This window comes from Muntiacus reevesi, chromosome 2, assembly GCF_963930625.1.
Source record: "Muntiacus reevesi chromosome 2, mMunRee1.1, whole genome shotgun sequence".
Classification (NCBI taxonomy): domain Eukaryota; kingdom Metazoa; phylum Chordata; class Mammalia; order Artiodactyla; family Cervidae; genus Muntiacus; species Muntiacus reevesi.
Window position 1 is genome coordinate 26,165,930 of NC_089250.1, and position 22,827 is coordinate 26,188,756.

General features: G+C 43.6%; 1 protein-coding gene across 1 annotated transcript in view; it reads left to right on the forward strand.

The window, feature by feature from the left end:
- The window catches only part of GAD2 (glutamate decarboxylase 2), a 61,601-nt gene that overhangs the window by 18,872 nt on the left and 19,902 nt on the right, over positions 1-22,827 (forward strand). Inside the window, exons 8-11 of the mRNA XM_065919572.1 lie at positions 8,453-8,532; positions 17,609-17,663; positions 19,369-19,485; positions 20,904-20,968. Of these exons, the coding sequence (XP_065775644.1) occupies positions 8,453-8,532; positions 17,609-17,663; positions 19,369-19,485; positions 20,904-20,968 (317 nt within the window). The remainder of the gene's footprint in view (positions 1-8,452; positions 8,533-17,608; positions 17,664-19,368; positions 19,486-20,903; positions 20,969-22,827) is intronic.

Here is a 22,827-nt window from a genome sequence, read left to right on the forward strand (position 1 = left end):
CTGGCATATTGAGTGCAGCACTTTCACAGCATTATCTTTCAGGATTTGAAATAGCTCAACCTGAATTCCATCACCTCCACTAGCTTTGTTTGTAGTGATGTTTCCTAAGGCCCACTTGACTTCACATTCCAGGATGTCTGGCTCTAGGTGAGTGATCACACCATTGTGATTATCTGGGTCATGAAGATCTTTTTTATACAGTTCTTCTGTGTATTTTTGCCACCTCTTCTTAATATCTTCTGCAGAGATACCAAGAGAACATTTCATACAAAGATGGGCTCAATAAAGGTCAATGACAATAGATGTATTTTATGTTAAAAAATGAACGGTTTATTGAAGTAATTGTTTGGCTTTGTAAAATTCAATTTAAATTTTAGAAAGAATGTAATTCTAAATTATTCAATAAATATGAATAATAAGGGTACAACAACTTCTTGCTGACAATGGACTATTCATATGTTCCTTTATAACTTATCCTTTTAATCTAATAATGATGTAAGTCCTCTCACAAAAGTAATGATAAATAATGGAAAATAAAGAATTGGGGAAATATAAAAGCAAAAACAAAAAATGAATGGTGACCTGGCAACTTGGAAAAAGCTCCCATGTTATGCTCCTCATTAGACAGAAACACTGACTGACCTTTCAGTAAGTGAACTAGTGAACCAAATTGAGGTTTGCTTCACTAACCCCCTGCTCCAGCTCTGTGTTCCTCCTGCCTTTTCCTCGGAGGGTCCTCATCACCCCGGTGCCATCTTCTCCTCTACCCAATCCCATCAAAACCTCCTCTTCAGAAAGAACCTGAGAGTCATGTCAGTTCAGTTCAGTCGCTCAGTCATGCATGTCTGATTCTTTGTGATCCCATGGACTGCAGCACGCCAGGCTTCCCTGTCCATTGTGTAAATGATTGTAAAATCTAAGTGTTGCCTCTCATGGGGACATTTTCCCTGCAACAGGAGATGAGGAATGAGGCAGAAAAGCAGAAATCCATCCATTGGGCATTGAGATGTTTTTATTATTCCTTCCTCCACTCACTCAGTGCTGCTGGGTGCCACGCACTGGGGAGACAGCAGTGAACAGAACAGACCCAATGTTGGCTCTCAAGGAGCCAGCATTGCGCTGTCAGAGAGGATGGTCACCCCTCCCGGTGCCCCTGAGTCACATTCCTCATCTGATGGGTGTCTCTCCCTTGCTCCAAGTGCCAGGTCAGGAGTCACTGGATAGGCCTGTTTTTCTTCAGGTTAGTGGATAAAGCCCATAAGCTTTGGGATTGACTAGGAATGATGACAGGGCCTGCTCTGTCCCTCCCAGGAGATAACTTAACTCATTTCTTCCTCATCTGTAAAACAGGGATTACAATACCCAGTTCACGTATTGTTGGGATTTGTTGGGAGGACAAGATGAGCTAATACAGTGCCTGGCCTTTAGTAAACACTCCACCAATGTCAACCAACACTGCCCTTGTAACCAGTCACCCACTGGTGTCCGCACAGGTAGAGAGCTGAGCATCTCCAGGGGAACAAGGTGAAGGCATATCTGGGGGTCAGTTATTTTCTCAAGATGGATAATGACACCTCCCCCAAAACACTTCACTGGTGGCTTAGATGGTAAAGAATCTACCTGCAATTTGGGAGACCTCGGTTCAATCCCAGGGTTGGGAAGATCCCCTGGAGAAGGGGATGGGAACTCACTCTAGTATTCTTGCCTGGAGAATTCCAAGACAGAGGATCTTGGAGGGCTACGGTCCATGGGTTCGCAAAGAGTCAGACATGACTGAGTGACTAACACTTTCACTTTCCCCCAAACACCAAGCAATACTCAAGTAGTTACAGCTTTAAGATAGTTTGGATTCTCTGTTGTTGCTTGTATGATTTGGAGATTTTTTTTTTTTTTTCACAAGCTCCAATTTGGCATATGCTTATTTTATGACATAAAGTGAATTGACATTAGTTTTGTTTGAAGACTTCAAAATTCTGCTCAGGTTACCTAGGGATATCTAAGGTTGGTATTACATTAGGTGATAGGCGGGAGAAGGACCACAATTTTGTGAGCATCTATCAATGCTGGGCGACCTGTGGGCCCTTCCCAGTCAATAGCTATGCTTCTCACACCAACTCTCAAGGTAAGAATTCATCCTTGCAGCTGAACAAATGATGACTCAATGAGAGAATAACTTGCCTAACTACAGCCAGGTCATGTTATCTCAAGGAACTGCTTTCTTTCTTTTTTTTTCTTTAATTTTTTTTTATTGAAGTATAGTTGATTTGCAATGTTGTGTTAATTTCTGCTGTACAGAAAAGCAATTCAGTTATACACATGTATATATTATTTTTCATTTCCTTTTCCATTATGGTTTATCACAGGATATTGAATAGTTCCCTGTGTTATATAGTAGGACCTGTTGTTTATCCATTCCTATGTATTATCATTTGCATCTACCAATTCCAAGCTCCCAATCCATCCCTCCCCACCTTTTCTCTATGTCTGTGAGTCTGTTTCTGTTTCATAGATAACTTCACTTGTGTCATATTCTTGATTCCACATATAAGGGATATCATATGGTATTTGTCTTTGTCTGACTTACTTCACTTAGTATGATAATCTCTAGTTTCAACCATGTTGCTGCAAATGGCATTATTTAATTCTTTTTTATGGCTAATGTTCTGTTATATACCTATGTACTACATCTTCTTTATCCGTTCATCTGTTGATGGACATTCAGGTTCTTTCCATGCCAGATGACCTCTTTTCATTACACATTTTCATTCCACTCTTCTCAGGATCCTAAAATCAGGGAAATAGTTGCTTTCATGTGGCTGGATGCATGCTTAGTGCTGGTGCTCACATTTGTCACCACACACCACCGTTAGGTCTACTTAATCCTGATACATGCCATTCATTTCTTTTAAAACATACTTAGGGCACACACTTGCAGTGGGGTAACTTTATAGCTTTGAGTGCAAATAATAGGGTGGCAGCTGCACAGAAATGCCTCATATGCAGATCATATCACTTCTGACTCACATGAGTCTCTAGGAACATGGTGGGAGATCCCCTCCCCTCCACCAAATCATGATAATCAGAAACCAATGAGCTTGTACTCTGGGCTCCCACAGTACAAGCTCCTTTGTCCATCAGGTGCTTTCCAAAACGGGGTGCTGTTTTAGTCCACTTGATGAGCAGAAGCAGGAGCAAGAGTGACCAGCTTGTCTGAGACAGTATAGGAGGCAAACGAGGGAGGTCAGGAAGGGGTGTGGGGTCGCAGAAGGACAGGGAAAGGCTACTGGTTCATTATCTGGTGGTGGTGGTGGGGCTCCAGGGCAAGAGGAGGGGCTAAAGGAGCAGGTTCCAGCTCAGTCATAGGCTGGGCTTCAAGATTTCTTTGCTGGGCATCTGTGACGTGTAAGGATACATAATTTACCCACCTCTGATTTGTGTGCCTACACACACACACACACACACACACACACACACATGTTCACACATACTGTTCACTCCTCTCACAAACAGAAAGGCTATATTGGTAAGAAAGGATCAAATCCAAGGGTGACTGGTAGGTAAATCTCTCTCTAGATACCTGGTTCCCAGGCTCCTCAGCCTTCAGGATACTGTGCTCTGCTCTGTATCTACAAGGGGTTCTGTTCAACATGGTGCCAAGGAGTAAAGATGTTTCTCCTGGTGTTCTCACAGGCTCAGGGCATCCTGCCATTTAAGCTGTCCTTACTGTTTCTTCCTCATTATGTAGTCTCTTTTTTTCCCCTCTTAAGTTCCTTCTCTCTTAGGTCGCTGGCTATTTGTGGATGTTTTTTGTTGTTTTTTAGTGTGAAGTCATATCTCTTTTGCAACCCCATGGGCTGTAGCCCGCCAGGCTCCTCTGTCCATGGGATTTCCCAGGCAAGAATGCTGCGGTGGGTTGCCATTTCCTTCTCCAGGGGATCTTCCCAACCCAGGGATTGAACTTGTGTCTCCTGCATTGGCAGGTGGATTCTTTACCACTGAGCCACCAGGAAAGTCCCGTATTTGTAGATAGCATTTAACTATTTCCCTGTCCCCTCTCCTGAAAATCTAAGTGGACTTAGTGTTTGGTACCTAACTTTCTTTTCCATGCCTTTGTTCCCCTTCTTGAAGCTTCCTATTTGGGTGTGTGTTTTTCCTTTAAATGTGTGGCATTCGGTACAGTGATCAATTATCTTCGGTAATTGCCCCTCACTTGAGAATCCCCATTCTTCCTCATTAAAGACCAGACAAGGCTACTTCCTTTCATTGACCGGTGCATCAGATCTCTTATTTATCCTCAGTGTGCCATTTAGCTGTTTAGGGCTGTCAAAGTTCAGGAGAAAAAAAAAAAAAACAGAAACCAGTGAATCACTGATAGTATATGTTTATGGTGCTACTACTAAGTCGTGTCAGACTCTGTGAGCTCATGGACTGTAGTGCCCCAGGCCTCCTTGTCCATGGGATTTCCCAGGCAAGAATGCTGTGGTGGATTGCCATTTCCTTCTCCAGGGGATCTTCCCCACCCAGGGATAGGACCCGCGTCTTCTGCATTGGCAAGCATTTCTTTACCAGTGAGTCATTTGGGAAGCCCAAAAGTTTATGGCACACATATCAATAAGATACCTTGCAAACCGTGAGCAACGTGGCTCAGAGGTCGTTGTTACAAAGCAGCTTATATAATGTGGAGGACTGACGGTTGATTCCTCACAGCGCTTGGTTACAATATTAAAATTTTCTGAAGTGAAAGGGAGTTGGTTCATAGTTCCCACCTGTAAATGGGAGAAAATGAAAAGTGAGAGTTGCTCAGTCCTGTCCGACTCTTTGCGACTCCATGAACTGTAGCCTGCCAGGCTCCTCTGTCCATTGAATTCTCCAGGCCAGACTACTGGAGTGGGTAGCCCTTCTCTTGTCCAGGGGATCTTCCCAATCCAGGATCGAACTCAAGTTTCTCACACTGCATGTGGATTCTTCACCGTCTGAGCCACCAGGGAAGCCCAAAGAATAGTGGAGTGGGTAACCGTTCCCTTCTCCAGTGGATCTTCCTGAACCAGAAATCGAATTGGGGTCTCCTGCATTGCAGGCAGATTCTTTGCCAGCTGAGCTACCAGGGAAGCCCCTGTAAATGGGGACAATGATTTAAGTCTCATGATTTTCAGAGGCATCCTTGAAAAGCGACCTGTCAAGTGGGCCTCACTTGTCTTGCAAAATCGGATAAATTGAGTTTTGCTTGTCTGACTACCCTGGTTTTGTCTGCTCAGGGAATTTTCAAGTCTCTGTGTTGGGTTTTAACAGTGCTTACAAGCTCACTCACTGAGGGGCCTAGTTTGGGGTGTGTGTGCTTGCTCAGCAGGGCAGCTGGCACCTCCGTTCTGTGCCTCCCTGGTAGGAGCACACTTAGGCCGTTTTCCCCTGGGTGTCTTCCTTTGGGGGTCACCCAAGGAACCAGTAACTACGTTAGAGAGAATATTTTTTTTTTTTTTTTTTGGTGGGGAAGCCATGCTTCTTTCCAAATACAACTAAACTTTCTTAGTTCCCAGGTATCTTGGTAATGATTGTCCACATTGTCTTCCTGAGGTTGTAAAATGAGACTAGGGACTCCTTCCCATCACTACTGTTTACTGCACTGGGCTTTCTAAAACTCCTCTATTCAACACCTCATTTATTGACTTATAGTGTTTGCTACTGTTATAAATGTGATTTCTTCTTGCTTATTAGCCACACCCACACACACACATAGAAGTATGTGTGTTACCAGTTCCTAGGCTGCACATTTGAGAATTCGAAGAAGTCCAAAGCATACATTGGAGAGCACACTCTGGAGCCATCATTTAAAATTCAAGGCAGCCACACTTTGCAGATGTAAACTGAGGAAGCAGCTCTCCTTTTGAACAGCTTAATGACCTGTATTTAATAGTACGAGGCTGCTCGAAGATGTAGTACAGCGGGGCAAGGTTGGATCCTCTCCGCTCTTCAGAATGCACAGTGATTACAGCCATTGAAATGATTCAGATTCTTAGCCAGAATCCATAACCAAAATCACAAAGATTCCTCTCATCAGGGTGGTCTTTCTACTTGCACTGTTTGCTCAAGCCAGTGACTGGTGCCTCCATCCTGATCACACCCTGGGCTGGACAGTCATCTCCACCACAAATAGCCCCTCCAGTGAGTCTGGGATGAAAGAGTGCTGGGTTTCAGGCCAACTTCTCTTCCTTGAGGGCATATAATTTCACTGGACTTGAAAAAAAGTGAATATAATCTGAGTAGCAAAATATAAGTCTGGGAGCCATGCAATACACAGCTGCTGGAGGCTGTTGCTGTGTTCTGATGCCTTGTGTGTGAGATTGGCATGGATTACTGTGTGTTGCTTAGTCATTCAGTCGTGTCCAGTTCTTTTGCAACTCCATGGACTATAGCCCTCCAGGCTCCTCTGTCCATGAAATTTTTCAGGCAAGAATACTAGAATGGGTTGCCATTTCATTCCTAGAGGGTCTTCCTAACCTAGGGATTGAACCCGTGCCTCTGGCTTGGCAGGTGGATTCTTTACCACTAAGCCACCTAGCAATTTTTTAAAAAAATAATTTCCAGGATCTTGTTATCTTCATGCAAAAGCCCAAGTGAATTCAGCAGCAACAAAATCCAAACAACCCCCTTCAAAAATGGGCAAAGAACTTGTATAGACATTTCTCCAAAGAAATGTACCAATGGCCAGTAAGTCCATGAAATGACATCACTAATGATTAGGTAAATAAAAAGCAAAATCATAATGAAGTATCACCCCACACCTACCAAAATGACTGTTACCAGAAAACAGAAAACAACAACCATTGACAAGGGTGTGGAGAAACTGAGACTGTTGTACACTGCCAGTGAGACAGGAAAATGCAGCTGCTAAGGAAACAATATGGCAGTTCCTCAGAAGCAGAATTACCTTATGATCCAGCATTTCCATTTCTGGGTATATAGCCAAAAGAGTTAAAAACAAAACTCAAGGAGATAATTATCCATCCATGTTCATCGAAGCCTTGTTCACAAGGGCAAAGGGTGAAAGCAACCCAAGTGTTTATTGACAGATGAATGAAAAACTAAGTGTTGTGTGTACATAAGATGAATATGCAATGCACACTCAGTTGCTCAGTCATGTCTGACTCTTTGTGGCCCCATGGACTGTAACCCACCAAGTTGCTCTGTCCATGGGATTTTCCATGCAAGAGTATTGGAGCTGGGTGTCATTTCCTAACCCAGGAGATCTTCCCAACCCAGGGATCGAACCCACATCTCTTGTTCTTCTTGCATTGCAGGCAGATTCTTTACCACTGCACCACCTGGGAAGTCTAAAATGAATGTGATTTGACATTAAAAAGGAAGAAAATTCTGACACATGCTACAAAATGGATGAACCTTGAGGCTATTGTGCTGATAAAATAAACCAGTCACACACACACAAAAAATAATTACCGTATGGTTCCACTGACATGAGGTATTAAAGTAGTCAAATTCATCAAGATAGAAAGTAGAATGGTAGGAGCAAGCGCTCCAGGAGATTGTGATGTGTCCTGCAGTTTGGGAACCACTGCTGGAGAGAAGGCTGGACCATCCAGCCTGAAGGAGCCTCTGTTCTCCTGTGCTGTGCATGGTCTGGTCAAGTCGAGTGCTTCTCGCTAAGGGGGTTCCATTGACAAATAAACGCAAGAATCATAGCAAAACAGATCTACCTTGGATACCTGCCGCATGTGTTTTCCTATTAAAGGCTCTGACAAGTCCTGTAATAGGGAGATTTAATTCAGCTTGTTTAACAGGAAAAAATAAAAAGTGGAAGAGTTAAAGTTGCTCAATTGTATCCAGCTCTTTGTGATGCTATGGATTGTATCCTGCCAGGCTCCTCTGTCCATGGGATTTCTCAGGCAAGACTATTGGAGTGGGTTGCCATGCCCTTCTCCAGGGGATCTTGCTGACCTGGGATGAACTCAGGTCCCCTGCATTGCAGGCAGATTCTTTACCATCTGAGCCAGCCACCAGGGATGCTTCCACAAATTCTTGAGTGAAGAATAGATTATCATTGTGGTGATACCTGATAGTCTTTTTGCTAGAAGTTTTCAAAAAATGGAGAGCTGCTGTTTAATGGATACAGAGTGTCAGTCTTTGCAAGATGATAAGAGCTCAGGAGATAGATGGTAGTGATGGTTGCTCAAACGGTTGCTCACATTCATTAAATGTGAATATAGTTTATGCCATTGACCTAGAGACTTAAAATAGTTAAGATGATAAATTTCATGTTATGTACCTTTCACCACAATTGAAAAAAAAAGATTAAATGAAGGATTCCATCTTTTATCAGCAATGCAGGCTTTGGAGGGACATGTTAGAAATAAAAGGAGAAAAGGAAAAAAGAAAAACAGCCAAGGAAATGGATCTTGACTTTATTTGCAACTAATTACAGATATGGTTTCTTTTACAGAGCCATTTTTCTCTCAAGAAGGGAGCTGCAGCCTTGGGCATTGGAACAGACAGTGTGATTCTGATTAAATGTGATGAAAGGTGAGCATGAATCTGCAACCCTTGTTGGTTAGCAGTTTGCAGTTTGTGTACATACACCTTAAAGTCTGAAAACAGGTGATGACCTGTAGGGCACAAACCTGCCTTTTTGCCAGCTGCTGGTCTTTGCTGTTTCTTTTTCCCTCTTGCTTGGAGTCCTGGGATGTGGTTCCTCAATGACGCAGAGGCATTCACAGTCTTTGACTGAATCCAAACCTTGCTGAATCAACCAGAATTTTCTGCACTGAGGAGGTGCAGAAGGACATTTATCATCTGGGCACTTAAGCAGCAGCCAACGGGTTGAGAACTGATTTATGGAGGTGTCATCCCTCCAGGCACCACAGATTGTGTGAACTTGATGGAGTGATTACAGGAGGGGGACAGTTTAGGGAGCAGAAGGTAAATAATGCCTCCAGCAACTCATCAGCTCAGAGTCTGAGCCAAAGAGCTCTGGAAAGCTTAGGAAAACTCCCTGTCTTAATCTAGTACCCAAACTTCTTAGGTACTCTGGATAAAGGTGAGGTTAAAATCTAAGAAAATACATTCAGTCTTAAAAGGATTGAATAAGAAGTTCCTCTAAATTAAAAGGAAGCTACTCAATTCACCGTTTATTTATTCATATAAATTTATTAGAGAGATATGTATGATTACTTTACCATGTCACCAGGCTCTAGAAAAGCATAAGGCATAATCCTAGTTCCCTGGCTGTATATGACCCAAATGGGGAGAGGTCCTGTCGGCAGGAGGGTGGGCTGACCTGGAGAGGAGCAGTGGAGAGGAAGTGCTGGAATTGACAGGAATTACTGACTGACCCGGGGATGGGGGGTGGTGTGCAGGTTGACAGCTGAGAGGAGAGGGAACACCAGACTTCCTGGCTAAGTCCACGCAGTGCTATTCTCGAAGCCAGGAACCATCCCCCTCGCCCCCTGAAGTGGAGATGCTGAGTTTGTAGAGTTTATGAGACGTCCAAGTGAAGGTGTCAGGGTGGCCAACGGAAGCATCAGCCTGGAGGTCAGATGTGTGATGGGAGCCGTGCAGAGTGGGCCTGGGCGAGAGTCAGGGGCACCCACGTGTCCGGGACAGGCGGAGCGAGAGCAGCTGCCGTGGAGACCACGGAGGGGCAGCCAGAGGTGGGGGAGAATCAGGACCCAGGGCTGTGAGAGTGTTTCTAGGAGTGGCTGAAAGCTGAAAGGATTAGTTGCTCAGTCGTGTCTAACTCGTTGTGACCCCTCATTGTGAGCCCGCCAGGCTCTTCTGTCCATGGAATTCTCCAGGCGAGAATACTGGAGTGGGTTGCCATTTCCTTCTCCAGGGCATCTTCCTGACCCAGGGATCAAACCTGGGTCTCCTGTATTGCAGGCAGATTACCGTTTGAGCCACCTGGGAAGCCTGTGGAGTGGTTGCTGCATCAAATGCCACCAATAGATGAAATGAGGGTCAACATCTGCCTCTCAGTTCTCCTTATAAGAAGGTGGCTGGTGAGCTTGGCAGGAGCAGTTTCAATAGAGGGTTGAGACTGGAAGGCAGTTTGCAGTGGGTTCAAGGGTGAGTGGAGAGGAGGAAATGCCAGATGTTTCCAGAGGTTGAGCCATGAAGGGGAGGAAGCAGGGTGGAAGCTGGATGGAGTCCAAAGTGGTTTGAGTTGGGTTGTTTTAAGGAAGGGGGCTTAAAGAAAGGCAAGGTGACAGAAAATGGAAGTCATTCAGTTGTGTCTGACTCTTTGCGACCCCATGGACTGTAGCCCACCAGGCTCCTCTGTCCATGGGATTCTCCAGACAAGAGTACTAGAGTGGTTTGCCATTCCCTTCTCCAGGGGATCTTCCCAATCCAGGGATTGAACCCAGATCTCCCACATTGCGGGCAGATTCTTTACTGTTTGAGCTACCTGGAAGCCCAAGGGGGCTTAAGACATCTTTAACTGCTCAGGGAAGAGTCTGCTAGAGGTGAAGTGTGAATTATATGGAAAAAATAGCTGAGGTTCAATTTCCTATGTGAGTTTCTTATTCTTTTGGCTAAAATTATGTAGGAACTGCCTCTGAAGAGCTCACAAGTAGTCTGAAATCATCTTACATTATAAAACAGGAAGGAGACAGAGGGGAGAGAGCAAGAGTGGTGATGGAAGGGCAGGGGAGAGGTTTAGGGAGGAGGGCTGTTGGGAGGGGTGGGCAGCTGCCAGTGGATTTCATTTCAGAAACCCTCAGCATTAAAAAGATTCTTAGGCATTTACTCATCCAGCCTTTTTTTTAACCTTGTAGTTTTGTGAATAATTTCAACCAAAGAAAAACTGCAAGAACTCTCACATCCTCTGCACCCAAATTCACTAGTCATTAGCATTCTGATATATTTGTTTTACCTTTCTCTTTCTTTCTGTGGATGGAATTTAATGTTAATATTACCTGTTGAATGTAATGAATATTACAATATTGCTGTTTAGTCGATAAAGCGTATCCTATGCTTTGCGACTCCATGGACTGCCGCCTGCCAGGCTCCTCGCTCCAGTGGGATTTCCCAGGCAAGAATCCTAGTGTGGATTGCCATTTCCTTTTCCAGGGGATCTTCCCGACCTAGTGATAAGACCCATGTCTCCTGCATTGGTAGGCGGATTCTTTACCACTGAGCCACCAGTAAATCATTATAGTATTACACACATTGAAGTGAAGTGAAGTCGCTCAGTCGTGTCCTACTCTTTGTGACCCCATGGACTCCATGTGACCCCATGGGCCCACCAGGCTCCTCCATCCATGGAATTTTATAGGCAAGAGTACTGGAGTGGATTGCCATTTCCTTCTCCAGGGGATCTTCCTGACCTGGGGATCGAACCCAGGTCTCCCGCATTGTGGTCAGACACTTTACAGTCTGAGCCACCAGAGAATCCCTAAAAGTGAAAGCCGCTTAGTTGAGTCTGACTCTTTGCAACCCTCCATGGACTATACAGTTGTTGGAATTCTCTGGCAAGAATACTGGAGCCATAAGCTGTTCCCTTCTCCAGGGGATTTTCCCAACCCAGGGATAGAACTCATGTCTACCCACATTACATGTGGATTCTTTACCAGCTGAGCCCCCAGGGAAGCCCCACACACATTAGTCCAAAATGCATTGCCTAAATCTAATCACAAAGAAATGTCAAATAAACCCAAATTAAGAAATATTTTGCAAAACAAATGATTTACACTCATCAAAATATCAATGTCATGAAAAACAATGAAAGGATGAGGACAAGGTCCAGATTAAAGGGAACTAAAAAGGTGACAACCAAGTGACACCTGAGAACTTGGACAGGAGGCAAAAATAGCTCTAAGGGGACAACAGAGGATGACATGGTTGGATGGCATCACCGACTCGATGGACATTAGTTTGCACAAACTCCAGGAGATGGTGAAGGACATGGATGCCTGGCATGCTGCAGTCCATGGGGTGGCAAAGAGTTGGACACGACTGAGTGACTGAACTGAACTGAACTGAACAGAAAGGAAAGTATTGGGACAGTTGATGAAATCTGAATAGGGTGGATAGATTAAATAATAGTCTGCATCAATGTCAAATTTCACTTTTCTTTGATTTCTCCATTTCTTGCTCCTCCCTTCAGAGTTCCCTTTAACTTACCTAAATTACTAGTAATAAGTCTAAATTACACAGTAATGAATCTCTTGTGGAGTTGACCTGAGGGGCAGAGATCAGGAGTAAGGCACAGTGCAGTGACTGCTTCTAAAACTGGTAATTTCTTGTCACTGCAGGGCGCTGTTGCTATTAACAGTGGTAGTAACATTAGGCAATTTCTAATGGGAAGGATCACGCATGCTTTCTTCTTTGCACACAAATCTCTGTGAACAGAGTTAAGCTCTCAGCCCGTAGGCTGACAGAATTATTATAGTTCAGCAGGGTCAATGAACAGAGTCACCAAAGACTCAAGCACCCCATTTGTGATCTGCCCAGAGTGCCACACTCCCCAGTAACATGCTCCTTTGGGTAAGATCATTTTCCCCTTCACAGCCATGGGAAGATAGCCGTGAATCTGTATAGTACAGTATAATCTGTGTCATTTGCTTCTTTCCACAAAGAGAAGATTCTTCCTGCTGGTGGCTCTAGCTGGCAGTGTGGGATTTTGCCCAGGCAACTTCATCAAGTTTTCTGACCCAATAGCATCATATGGATTAAAATTGTTTTTAAATTTATTGAGATAGTATTGGTTTATCATAGTTATAAAAATGTCATGTGTACAACATAAGGTTTTGACTTCTGTATAGATGACAACTAGAGCATCACATGAATTTTTAATATTTATTTTTCATGCTTAGTTTTTTTTAATCCATTATGACATGCTTTGCTTTTTAAAGTTTTAAAAATATTTTTATTTGGCCACTCTGCATGGCATGTGGAATCTTAGTTACCCAACCAGGGGGCAAACCTGTGAACCCTGCAGTGGAAGCACGGAGTCTTAACCACTACATGGCTACAAAGGTCTCCATCATATACATTTTTAAAAGACTATCAATATCAAGAATCTCCATGTAAAACTGCCTCATCCAAAGCAGCAGTTTGGTTCAATAGTTCTCCCTTTTAATGGCAGTTTTTTTCTTAAACACTGGCACCTGACAGAGAATAGCAGACAGAGCATCAGCCACTGTTTCACTGGGTGCCTAGAGGCTGCTGCATGCCTAAAGATAAAAGATATACATTTTGCTGTGGAAATACTTCTAAACCAGACATACAGGATGCAATAGCTGCCATCTAAAGCTTCCCTGCATGAAAAGATGCTTGTCTGGAAAAGCTACGGCTGCCAGACAGCTTCTAATCCTCGGAGGAACCTGTTGGGGAGCTTGGAGACTCTCTTCCTCTCACAGCACGTGGGCAGATGGGGATGCACAGTCGTGTCCGGACCTCCTTCTGCTAGCTGCCCTATGGCTGTGATGGCTCAAAACCCTGGGTCCTGTGAAAAGTGCCTGGCTAGTATGTTATACAATTATGGAAATACCTGCCAGGATAAAACTTCCATTTCTAAAGCAATGTTTCTCAACATGTGGACCTAGGTCTGCCTGTGCCACAATCTCCTTGTTAGAAATGCGGATTGCTATGCATGTTTGTTTACTTATTGTTGTTTGTCTCCCCTGTTAGGATGTAAGCCCTGGAGAGTAGAAACTGGCCTGTTTACCTTGGTGCCCCAGCAACCCTAATAGGCACATAGTGAGTCTTCAGTAAATATCTGTAGAATGAATTAATTACAGGGCCCTATCACTGACCTTCTGAATCAAAATCCCTAAGATCAGGGCCAAGGAATATGCATTTTGAAGACATACATCATGATTTTTATGCATGCAAAATTTTGCAGAGTCATCCAATTCTAAGATCACTGAAAAGGTGAAAAGTTTTGTCTATAGAGTCTCCCATACTAGCTCTCTGATCAGTCACCAAGATAAAATGAGCATATTAATATTATCCTGGGGTGAAGCATTTGCCTTCTAGTCACATACCTCCGACAAATGTCCATCTGTCACCTGCAGTGTGCCAGGCTCTGGGTTCCTAAGTGGACAAAGCAAATACAGGCTTGAAGGCTGGATGCCTGGAGAAGTCTGGAGCCTCTCTGTTAAGGACACACCCAGAGCTTTCCACTCTGTGAGAAGCAAATACTTGGACTTGATGGCTTGACAAGGCTGTCCCTTCTCCCTGCGTTCATGTGGAAATGGGACAGAGTATATGTCCACTGGGCTTCCCAGGTGGTGCTAGTGGTAAAGAATCCACCTGCCAGTGCAGGAGACGTAAGAGACATGCGTTCTATCCCTGGGTCGGGAAGATCCCCTGGAGGGGGGTATGGCAACGCACTCCAGTATTCCTGCCTGGAAAATCCTGTGGACAGAGGAGCCTGGTGGGCTACAGTCCATGGGGCTGCAAAGAGGCGGACACGACTGAGCGACTTAGCAGGCCTGCACGCATACGTTCATTACTGCTTTCCCAGCAGGTGTGAATGACACCTCCGATTCTTGAAAGCTAAATGTCATCACAAAGGATTTATCTTATCGTCTTCAAAGACAACAACATTTGCAAAGAGGTTTCCTAATGTTTGGCCCTTTGAGTTTGTTCTGGAAGCTTGGCATTTACTTTCTCGTTTCAGCCAGGTTTTACCTGATCCTAGGCTGTCACACAGGCAACTGTCTTGTCCTGTTTCCTCATTTGGGAAATGAGACAATCATTGAGAAAACGAGAAAGAGGTCTTGGGCCCCTCCCAATTCTGATGTTCCCTATGTGTGGCTTCTCTGTGGGGTCTTACTGCCAAGGGTTAACAAAATATCTAGATATGATTAGTGAGCAAATAGCAATTGTCAAGTCAGCCTCCCTAGAACTCTCCAAGGCAGAGGAGGTTAGTTGTGGTAGACTAGGTAACATTTGAGACTTGCAAACAATTTCTGAAAATCCTCTCCCAATTTTATGTTTATCAACAAAAGCACCTTTGCAATTTTAAAGTACTTCAAAACTTAGCTTCAAAGGTAAATATAAGACCTGAATTTCCCCTGAAATGTGAACCTTTTGTTTTTATCATGGTGGTGCAAGGTATTTTAGCATAGCCAGATCTAAGAGAGGCTGAAAAATCACAGCTTTCTTTTTCTTTTCTTCAGGTGGGTAGAACAATTCTTTTTTTTAAAGTTAATTTTTATTGGCGTATAATTGCTTTATAATGTTGTGTTAGTGTCTACTATACAGCAAAGTGAATCAGCTCTACATATGCATACATCCTGTCTTGGGGGGATTTCCTTCCCGTTTAGGTCACCACAGAGCATTGAGTAGAGTTCCCTGTGCTGCACAGTCGGTTCTCACTAGTGATCTGTTGTATACGTAATATCAGTAGTGTATATATGTCGATCCAAATCTCCCAGTTCATCCCCTGCACTTCCCACTTTGATATCCATATGTTTGATCTCCATGTCTGTGTCTCTGTTTCCACTTTTTGCAAATAAAATCACAGCTTTCAGGAATGCTCCCAGGCCAAGCTGTGAAGTGTAGGGAGACATGTAGGGCGTGAAGGGCCTTCCAGAACTCTCCACCCCTCCCCTCCCACCCACCCCCGCCACGAGCCTGCCCCTCCATTCCTTCTGTCCCTCCTTCAGAGGTCCATCCCACAGGAAGTCCCCAGAGGTGGGCTGCTCAGATTAGAATCACACCCTCAGCACCAAATAAACCTTTAATGCCCTTTGTTTCACTCCAGTCCAACTGATTAATCATTGGTGATGTGTCCATTGCGGTTGCCAGGTAATTAATTGCATTTTAATGCTTTATTGACCAGGGGATTTTTGTAGAAACTAACACCTATGGCATTCATAGGTCTCTGGTCAATAATGTGTTAACTGCCTTTCTCTGGAAAATAGCTTCACAAAACTCAGTGGTTCTCCATACTTTTTAAAGCAGAGGGACTAACCTCTGCTTTCTATGCCAACCATTATGTAGTACCTTCTTTTTCAGCCTGAAATGAAAATTGTGGAAGATGCAGTGCCCACTATGCCCAGATTACTTTTATAAAATGGACAAAAGTGAGAAAAGTAGTTTAAAATAAGATAGCATATTTCAGTCAGGAAAGCTTAGGCAAGACAACACTAGAAGCGGTAAAGATGTAGCCTAATGGCTTGCTCTGTATCTAATTCTATATCTACCTAAAATTACAAGGATCCCCACAAAAGACTATGAATCTAATGGCACATTCCAAACCTCACTTACTGTCCCCTCAATGCCAGTAGCATTCCCAGCTGCTTATGGTGACAACCTCCTTCCCATCACTTATTTTTCCAAACTGCCTTTTACAAGCCTTGATCAATGACCCCAGCGGGGCAAGTTTAGCCAGTGTAGAAACCTCAGAATATCTCTCTTGGTTCAAAAAATCATTCCCGCCTCCAGTAAAGTACAGTTAGCTCCTCTGTCCTTTGCTTGATTTTTCCCTCCAGAGTCTTGCTGTAGGAATGTCATAATGCAAATAACAACCTCAACAATAAAAGCTCTTTTCTGGAATACTTCCTAAATGCCAAGCACTTTTAAAAATAATTTTTCATCTATTAACTCATATAACCCTCATAACTCCATAAGTAATATTATCACTAAGGTATGGCCATAATAGGCACAGAGAAATTAAGTGACTTGACTAAGATCACACATCTAGCCGCCTCTAACTTCTTGTAGAAATCAACTCCTTTGATTATTATAATAGTAGTTTAAAAAAAATTGTTAATTTATTTATTTTGGCTACGCTGGGTCTCCGTTGTTGCACAAGGGCTTTCTCTAGTTACAGCGAGCAGCGGCTACTGTCTAGGTGCAGTGCATGGGCTTCTCATTGCAGTGGCTTCTCTTGTTGCAGATCATGGGCTCTAGGCTTGTGGGCTTCAGTAGTTGTGGCTCATGGGCTTAGTTTTCCCGGGGCATTAGGATCTGCCAGGACCAGGGATCGAACTCATGTTCCTGCATTGGCAGGTGGCTTCTTAACCACTGGACCACCAGAGACGTCCAAGAGTGGGGTTGTACAGTAACTAAAGCACTACGTGTTCCTATTTTAGGAAGGAAAGGATGAAAGGATGGAGGTGAAAGGATGTTTCTCCGATGCCTGTTTGACATTTGAGCCCACGAGTTCTTGGTCTGCTTTGTGATTTTAGCTCTCGGAATGTAACTGGGTATCTTTGGATGTAATATTTTCATTCAGATGTTTCAGAGTGGATTTTCTCTTCTTGGCATTTCATCTCTGTGTGCAACTGCAGGTCTGTTTGTTGGAAGATTTGGAATACAAATCTTTTTTCTAAATCTGCTTTCAGTGCCAAATGTCTCACTCCAGAACAGGTTTGCTCTAACTAAGATGACCTATAAAACAGGCTCTGTGCAGAGTGGAGAGACACGTGGACAGTGAGGTCAGGTGTCTCCTAAGCAAGTCAGAAATGACAGTCCAGTGTCATTCAGGGAGGAAATGCCTTTCTTTCTGGAAACAGCCAAGGAATGATTCTAACTGGTCATTATTAGCAATCATTTAAGGTTGAACTTTTACCCCCTTGCAACTCTTTGTAAAGGCAACAAAATAAATTATTCAAAGCAAACATATATTTGCTTCTCCTTTCAGAGGGAAAATGATCCCGTCTGACCTTGAAAGAAGGATCCTTGAAGCCAAACAAAAAGTAAGTTTTTGAAGGGAGTTTTGTGCAGCCCATAACAAGCTGAGGGTATGTATTTCTGTTTCCATCCACTAGAGAAAGTGTTTTTGTTGTATTTGTAAAGAGTACGTGGAATTTTTCATTCAGTCACTACTTATTTCTCTGAGTGATGGGCTTTACTTTGAAAAAGTCTAATTTACTGAGTAAATACTATATACAGTGGTACTAACAATTATAGTAACACAATTACACTAACCAGTTCTAGTAACCCAAGGGTAGTAGCAGTTTCCAATGGACTTGTTTTCCTGTGTGATGAAGATTGGCATTAAACAGATTCACTGGAAAGACTGCATTCACAAATGGAAAATCCCTAGAAGCTAATTTAGCATATGGGAGTTACTGTGTGTGGTTATTTGAAAGGGACCGTTTCCTGCCAAGACACATACTGAAATTATTGACCCTCCAAACACCTTATTTTTCAGGAAGCCATTTAGTACTTTTCTTAAGAAGTGACACGTTCTGAAGACCTGCTGAAAATTCCTACAAAGCTCTAGAAAGTCATTTACATCCCTGCATAATTTGCAGGTTGGAGCTTTTAGTAGATCTCATCTGCAGTTCCCAGTTTAACGACATAATACATGAATTTTATTATTAGGATCTCAGAAATCATTATTCGTTTTCTTAGGCCTTTTGCTCCCCTGCAAAGTGGCAGCAGGATCCTTTCCCCTTATTCTGGTCCTAGGACCACTTGTAACCACATAAACCTTTGCTGCCACCTAAAGACTTACTCTGTAACATCAGGGCCTGTCATGTCTTTATGGAGTAACTGTTCACCCTCTTTGAGGCATTCTTCAGCCATCTTTCAGCAGCAGCCTATTATTTCTATCAGTTTTCATTTGGGCTTCTATCAGTTTTCATTTGGACTCAGACATTAGAGTCTGCCTGCAATGCAGGAAACCCGAGTTCCATTCCTGGGTTGGGAAGATCCCCTGGAGAAGGGAATGGCTGCCTATTCCAGTTGCCTGGAGGATTCCATATGGACTGAGAGGCCTGGCGGGCTACAGGCCATGGGTTGCAAAGAATCGGACACGACTGAGTGACATTCTTTGGTCATTTTTCATCAGCAGCCTATTATTTCTATCAGTTTTCATTTAGCCATGGCCAGACAGACTAAGTCAATTTAAATGGATAAAATCATGGCTTATTTTTTACTCCCAAGTGAATCCTCTGAAACTCCAAAAAAGTTATCTAGGGACTTTCCAACGAGGAATAATGGGCAGGTAAGAGTTCCTTCCCTTCCTCCTATTGTCTGCTCACTCTAGGAGGTTTATTATGTTCAGAGACCCTGCTATGAAAAAGGAAGACTAGGAAAGTAAGTGGGTGGGTGGGTGGGTGGGGGGAAGGTCAGAAACTCTCCTTGGAATACACCAAAGATTTGTGGGCACCAGCAAGTTTACTCACCCCCCGGGCCCAGTGCAGCCTCTTCTGAGAACCAGAGTGTCTGTTCTCATGAGGCAACTGCGGAGCCAACGGAATGGCCTGGAGAACTCAGATCTAGAGGGTGAACATCATTCCTACTAGGCTCCAAGGTATCGCCAAAACACTTCTGGTGGTTCTGAAAAGACAGATGTGTAAGATAGGAGGAGAATGTCCACCTTTTAAAATCAGCTTTTTAAAAGAATCCTTGGACTGCTGGTTTACATTATTTGGGGCTTTCTCATTTGCATAGGGGTTTGTCCCTTTCCTTGTGAGCGCCACGGCTGGGACCACTGTGTATGGAGCTTTTGACCCCCTGTTAGCGGTTGCTGACATCTGCAAAAAGTACAAGATCTGGATGCACGTGGATGTAAGTATCCCAGAGGCACCACCACTGAAATGTTCTTGCACATTTTGTGCCTGGAGCTCATGGAATGAAATGTATTCTATTTTGTTTTCTACTTTAGTAGTTTATTCCCAGAATGATGATAGATAAGCTTTTAAAGATCACAGAGACAATGTAGTACATGACTCAGTACACGACATTTGCTGGAAACAATCTAAGGCTGATTATGTCTTAACTTCCCCAACAGGATAATATTCTCATTTCTGTGACCCCCTGAGCTGAGCACTTAGTTCTTGGTTCATTGGGTCATAATGTCCACAGAGGAACACACACAGTCACACGCATGCAAACACACACACATGCAAACATACAGTCATACACATGCAAACACACATACATGCAAACATACACACAGTCACACACATGCAAACACACACAGTCTCACACGTGCAAAGTCTCACATACATGCAAAGCTTCCTTCGTTATGAGAATGATCAAAAGAGTAAACAGGAGTTTCATTTATCTAGGAGAGCCAGTGGATAAAAAAATTCAACTCAAGTCAGAAACTAGTATAACTGAGGAGGAAAATAGACTTGACAACTTGCTAGGAAATATGAATCACTAAATTTCCAGTGTATGGTCAGCTAGTAAGATAGGCCATATATGAGATGTTTTGACTCCACAGTTAGTCACACCAAGAAATAATGGGGAGCACTCATCAAGACATTTTCAAATGAAAACAGATGTCAACTTTTAGAAGGACAAACTAATGGAATTTAAGTTTAAATCAATATAATTCTAAGTGTGGCTCAAATATCAGTTATTCTCTGAAAACTGCTAATGACCCACAATGAGATCAGCAATCAGTGCCACATCTTCACTAAGCTCCATGCTTGGTTCAGCTGATGTGTTTTCCACTGTGAGGCTTTGTCAACGAAGGAAGCATAAGTTGCTTTCCATTCTGGTTCAAGAGGTTTATGTTGTTGAGTAGACTAGCTTAGGTAATTTTGGCTTTATATTAATAATATGCACTCAGAGTTGTCAGAAAGAGTTTTCCTTGCAATGTGAAAGTTGTTTAAAGGGTTTTAATTCATCATTTTTAGTCTAAACTATGGAGATATTAGCACTTCTAGTTCTGAAATGATTAGCCTCCCTAGAACTAAGCACGGTGCTGATGGATTGGGAAGGATCTTTCTCCTTTTCATGCAGACTGAGGAAGTGTTCAGCTTCTTACACCCATATAAGTGTGGGATGGAGCCTGAGACCTTAGAATAGCCCCCCAACTTAACCTTTGGAAGTCTAGTGCCAATTCCCAAGTTATCTGGGGTTGAGGCTATAACTTTCACGCCAAGCAATGCTTACTGTTCTGAAAGATACCAAACCCTAGAAATCCAGGCAATGAAAAAACACTATCTTTTCTTTGTATGCCCTTCTTTTTCCAGGCAGCTTGGGGTGGGGGATTACTGATGTCTCGGAAACACAAGTGGAAACTGAGCGGCGTGGAGAGGTACACACATTTTTCTCCTTAACAACGTAAAGTGTGAAAGCTATATGTGAAAAGCAAATTACACCCAATGTCCAAGAAGTGTTGGTGTACAGGTGAGCCCATTCTGTCAGTGATTGGGTGCTTTGCCTTGTGTGGTCATAAATACATGAGTATTTTGTGTAGGCAGCAGAGACATCAAATCCTATCCAAGTAACACAAGTTGTATGTCTCTCAAACGTAAAGATCATAGAGATTCCTAACTGGCCTCCGTGGTTGACCAGAGTACTCAGGAATGACCTTCCTGGGATCTCTGAACCAACAACTATCAAAATTGCTAAAAGCTTCAGGCAGGTCACTGTTTTCTAGGGAGATGGGTAGCTCTCATGTTTCATGAGAGGATAATAACCATTGCTTTAAAGAAACCGATAAATAATTTTGTGAAGCAAAGAAGCACCTTGTAATTTATCAGTGTTGAAAAAGGGGTTTGCAGTTTAACGTGGCCCATTGACTTAAAGTGAAACCTGCTTGTGATAACATCACCTGATGGCTTCATCTCCATAATGGTTCTTTCCGGTGAGCTCTGAAGGATGCTGCAATCATCTTTACTTAGGAGACTAAGCAGGAGACCATTGAGAAAAAGCTGCAAAGTACAAAGGAGGTGATATTTGATTAGCATAAAGCCTACTCAGGGCCAAAGGAGAAAGAAAAAGAATCACATAATGCAGAATTGGTTTCAGGCTTTGGTTCCTGCCCCTCTGTGTAGAGGGAGCTCAGAGTTCCCAGTTCTCCCATCACAACATGGCAGGTCAAGGATAGCAGGGAGCCTGACATGCCAGGCAACTGAGAAAGCCTGGATTAATCCAGGACTGCCAAATGCCCACCGTGCCCAGCCAAGGCGTCAGGTGCTGTCAAGGGGGAGATTCCCCCTGGCTCTACTTCTGGACATCTCAGCACAATTTCTGCACCGAGATGAGGAGACTGATGGAGCTTGAAAGCATCTGAGAGCACCGGTCACGCAGGGCAGCCAGGCCAGAATGAATGGACAGGGTGTGCTGTGTGATACCCAAGCCTACCCACATGCAGAGAACGCATGGGTGGGGAAGGAGGGCATGGGATTACTGAAGAGTCTGGGGCACCCTGCCTCATTAGCAGAAGGAGGACTGGAGAAAACTCGAGACAGACAAGCCAAGGCCCAGGTCAGCAGATTGTGTCCCCAAGTCTGCCCCACACTCTGACTGCAGGTGCCCGTTCGGCTCTTCCCAGGGGGAGCCAACTTTAGGTCTCTGCTTCTGGTTAGTTGATCGGAATTCCATCTTGTCATGAAGGTTGCCTGGAACTAGAAGCTAAAGAAGGAGTGAACTAAACAGGAAAAGAGAATGAAGACGAGAGAACCATCCAGAAAGTGCTTGTTTAGAAGATTGGAACAAAAATTCAGTTGACATGCCATCAGAAGAATTGGCCTGTGTACAGAACCTTCTCATCCTTGAGTCCCCTTAAACTGACCAGCACAGAACGTGAGAGGCTGTTTCTATATCTTTGATGCCAGCTGTGGCTCCAAGTGCTGACAGCCAGCCAGGGGTGCCCTCCACCAATGACTACCTGAAAGCTCGCTAAATCACATACCCTGGGCTTTGGAAAAATAAACACCCACACGCTTTTGTACTGAAGACTCTTATTTGAGAGCAAAGCTTAGAACATTCATTATGGAACACAAAGTCCTCTCTAGTGGCCAGAATTCTTGAAGCTGTGTTGGAAGTAAATCTACTAAGTGGAAACAGCTAAAGAAGTCCTTTTTAAAAATGAGGGACTGTCAGGACTTCCCTGATGGTCCAGTGGTTAAGACTCCATGCTTCCATGGAAGGTGGCACAGGTTCAATCCC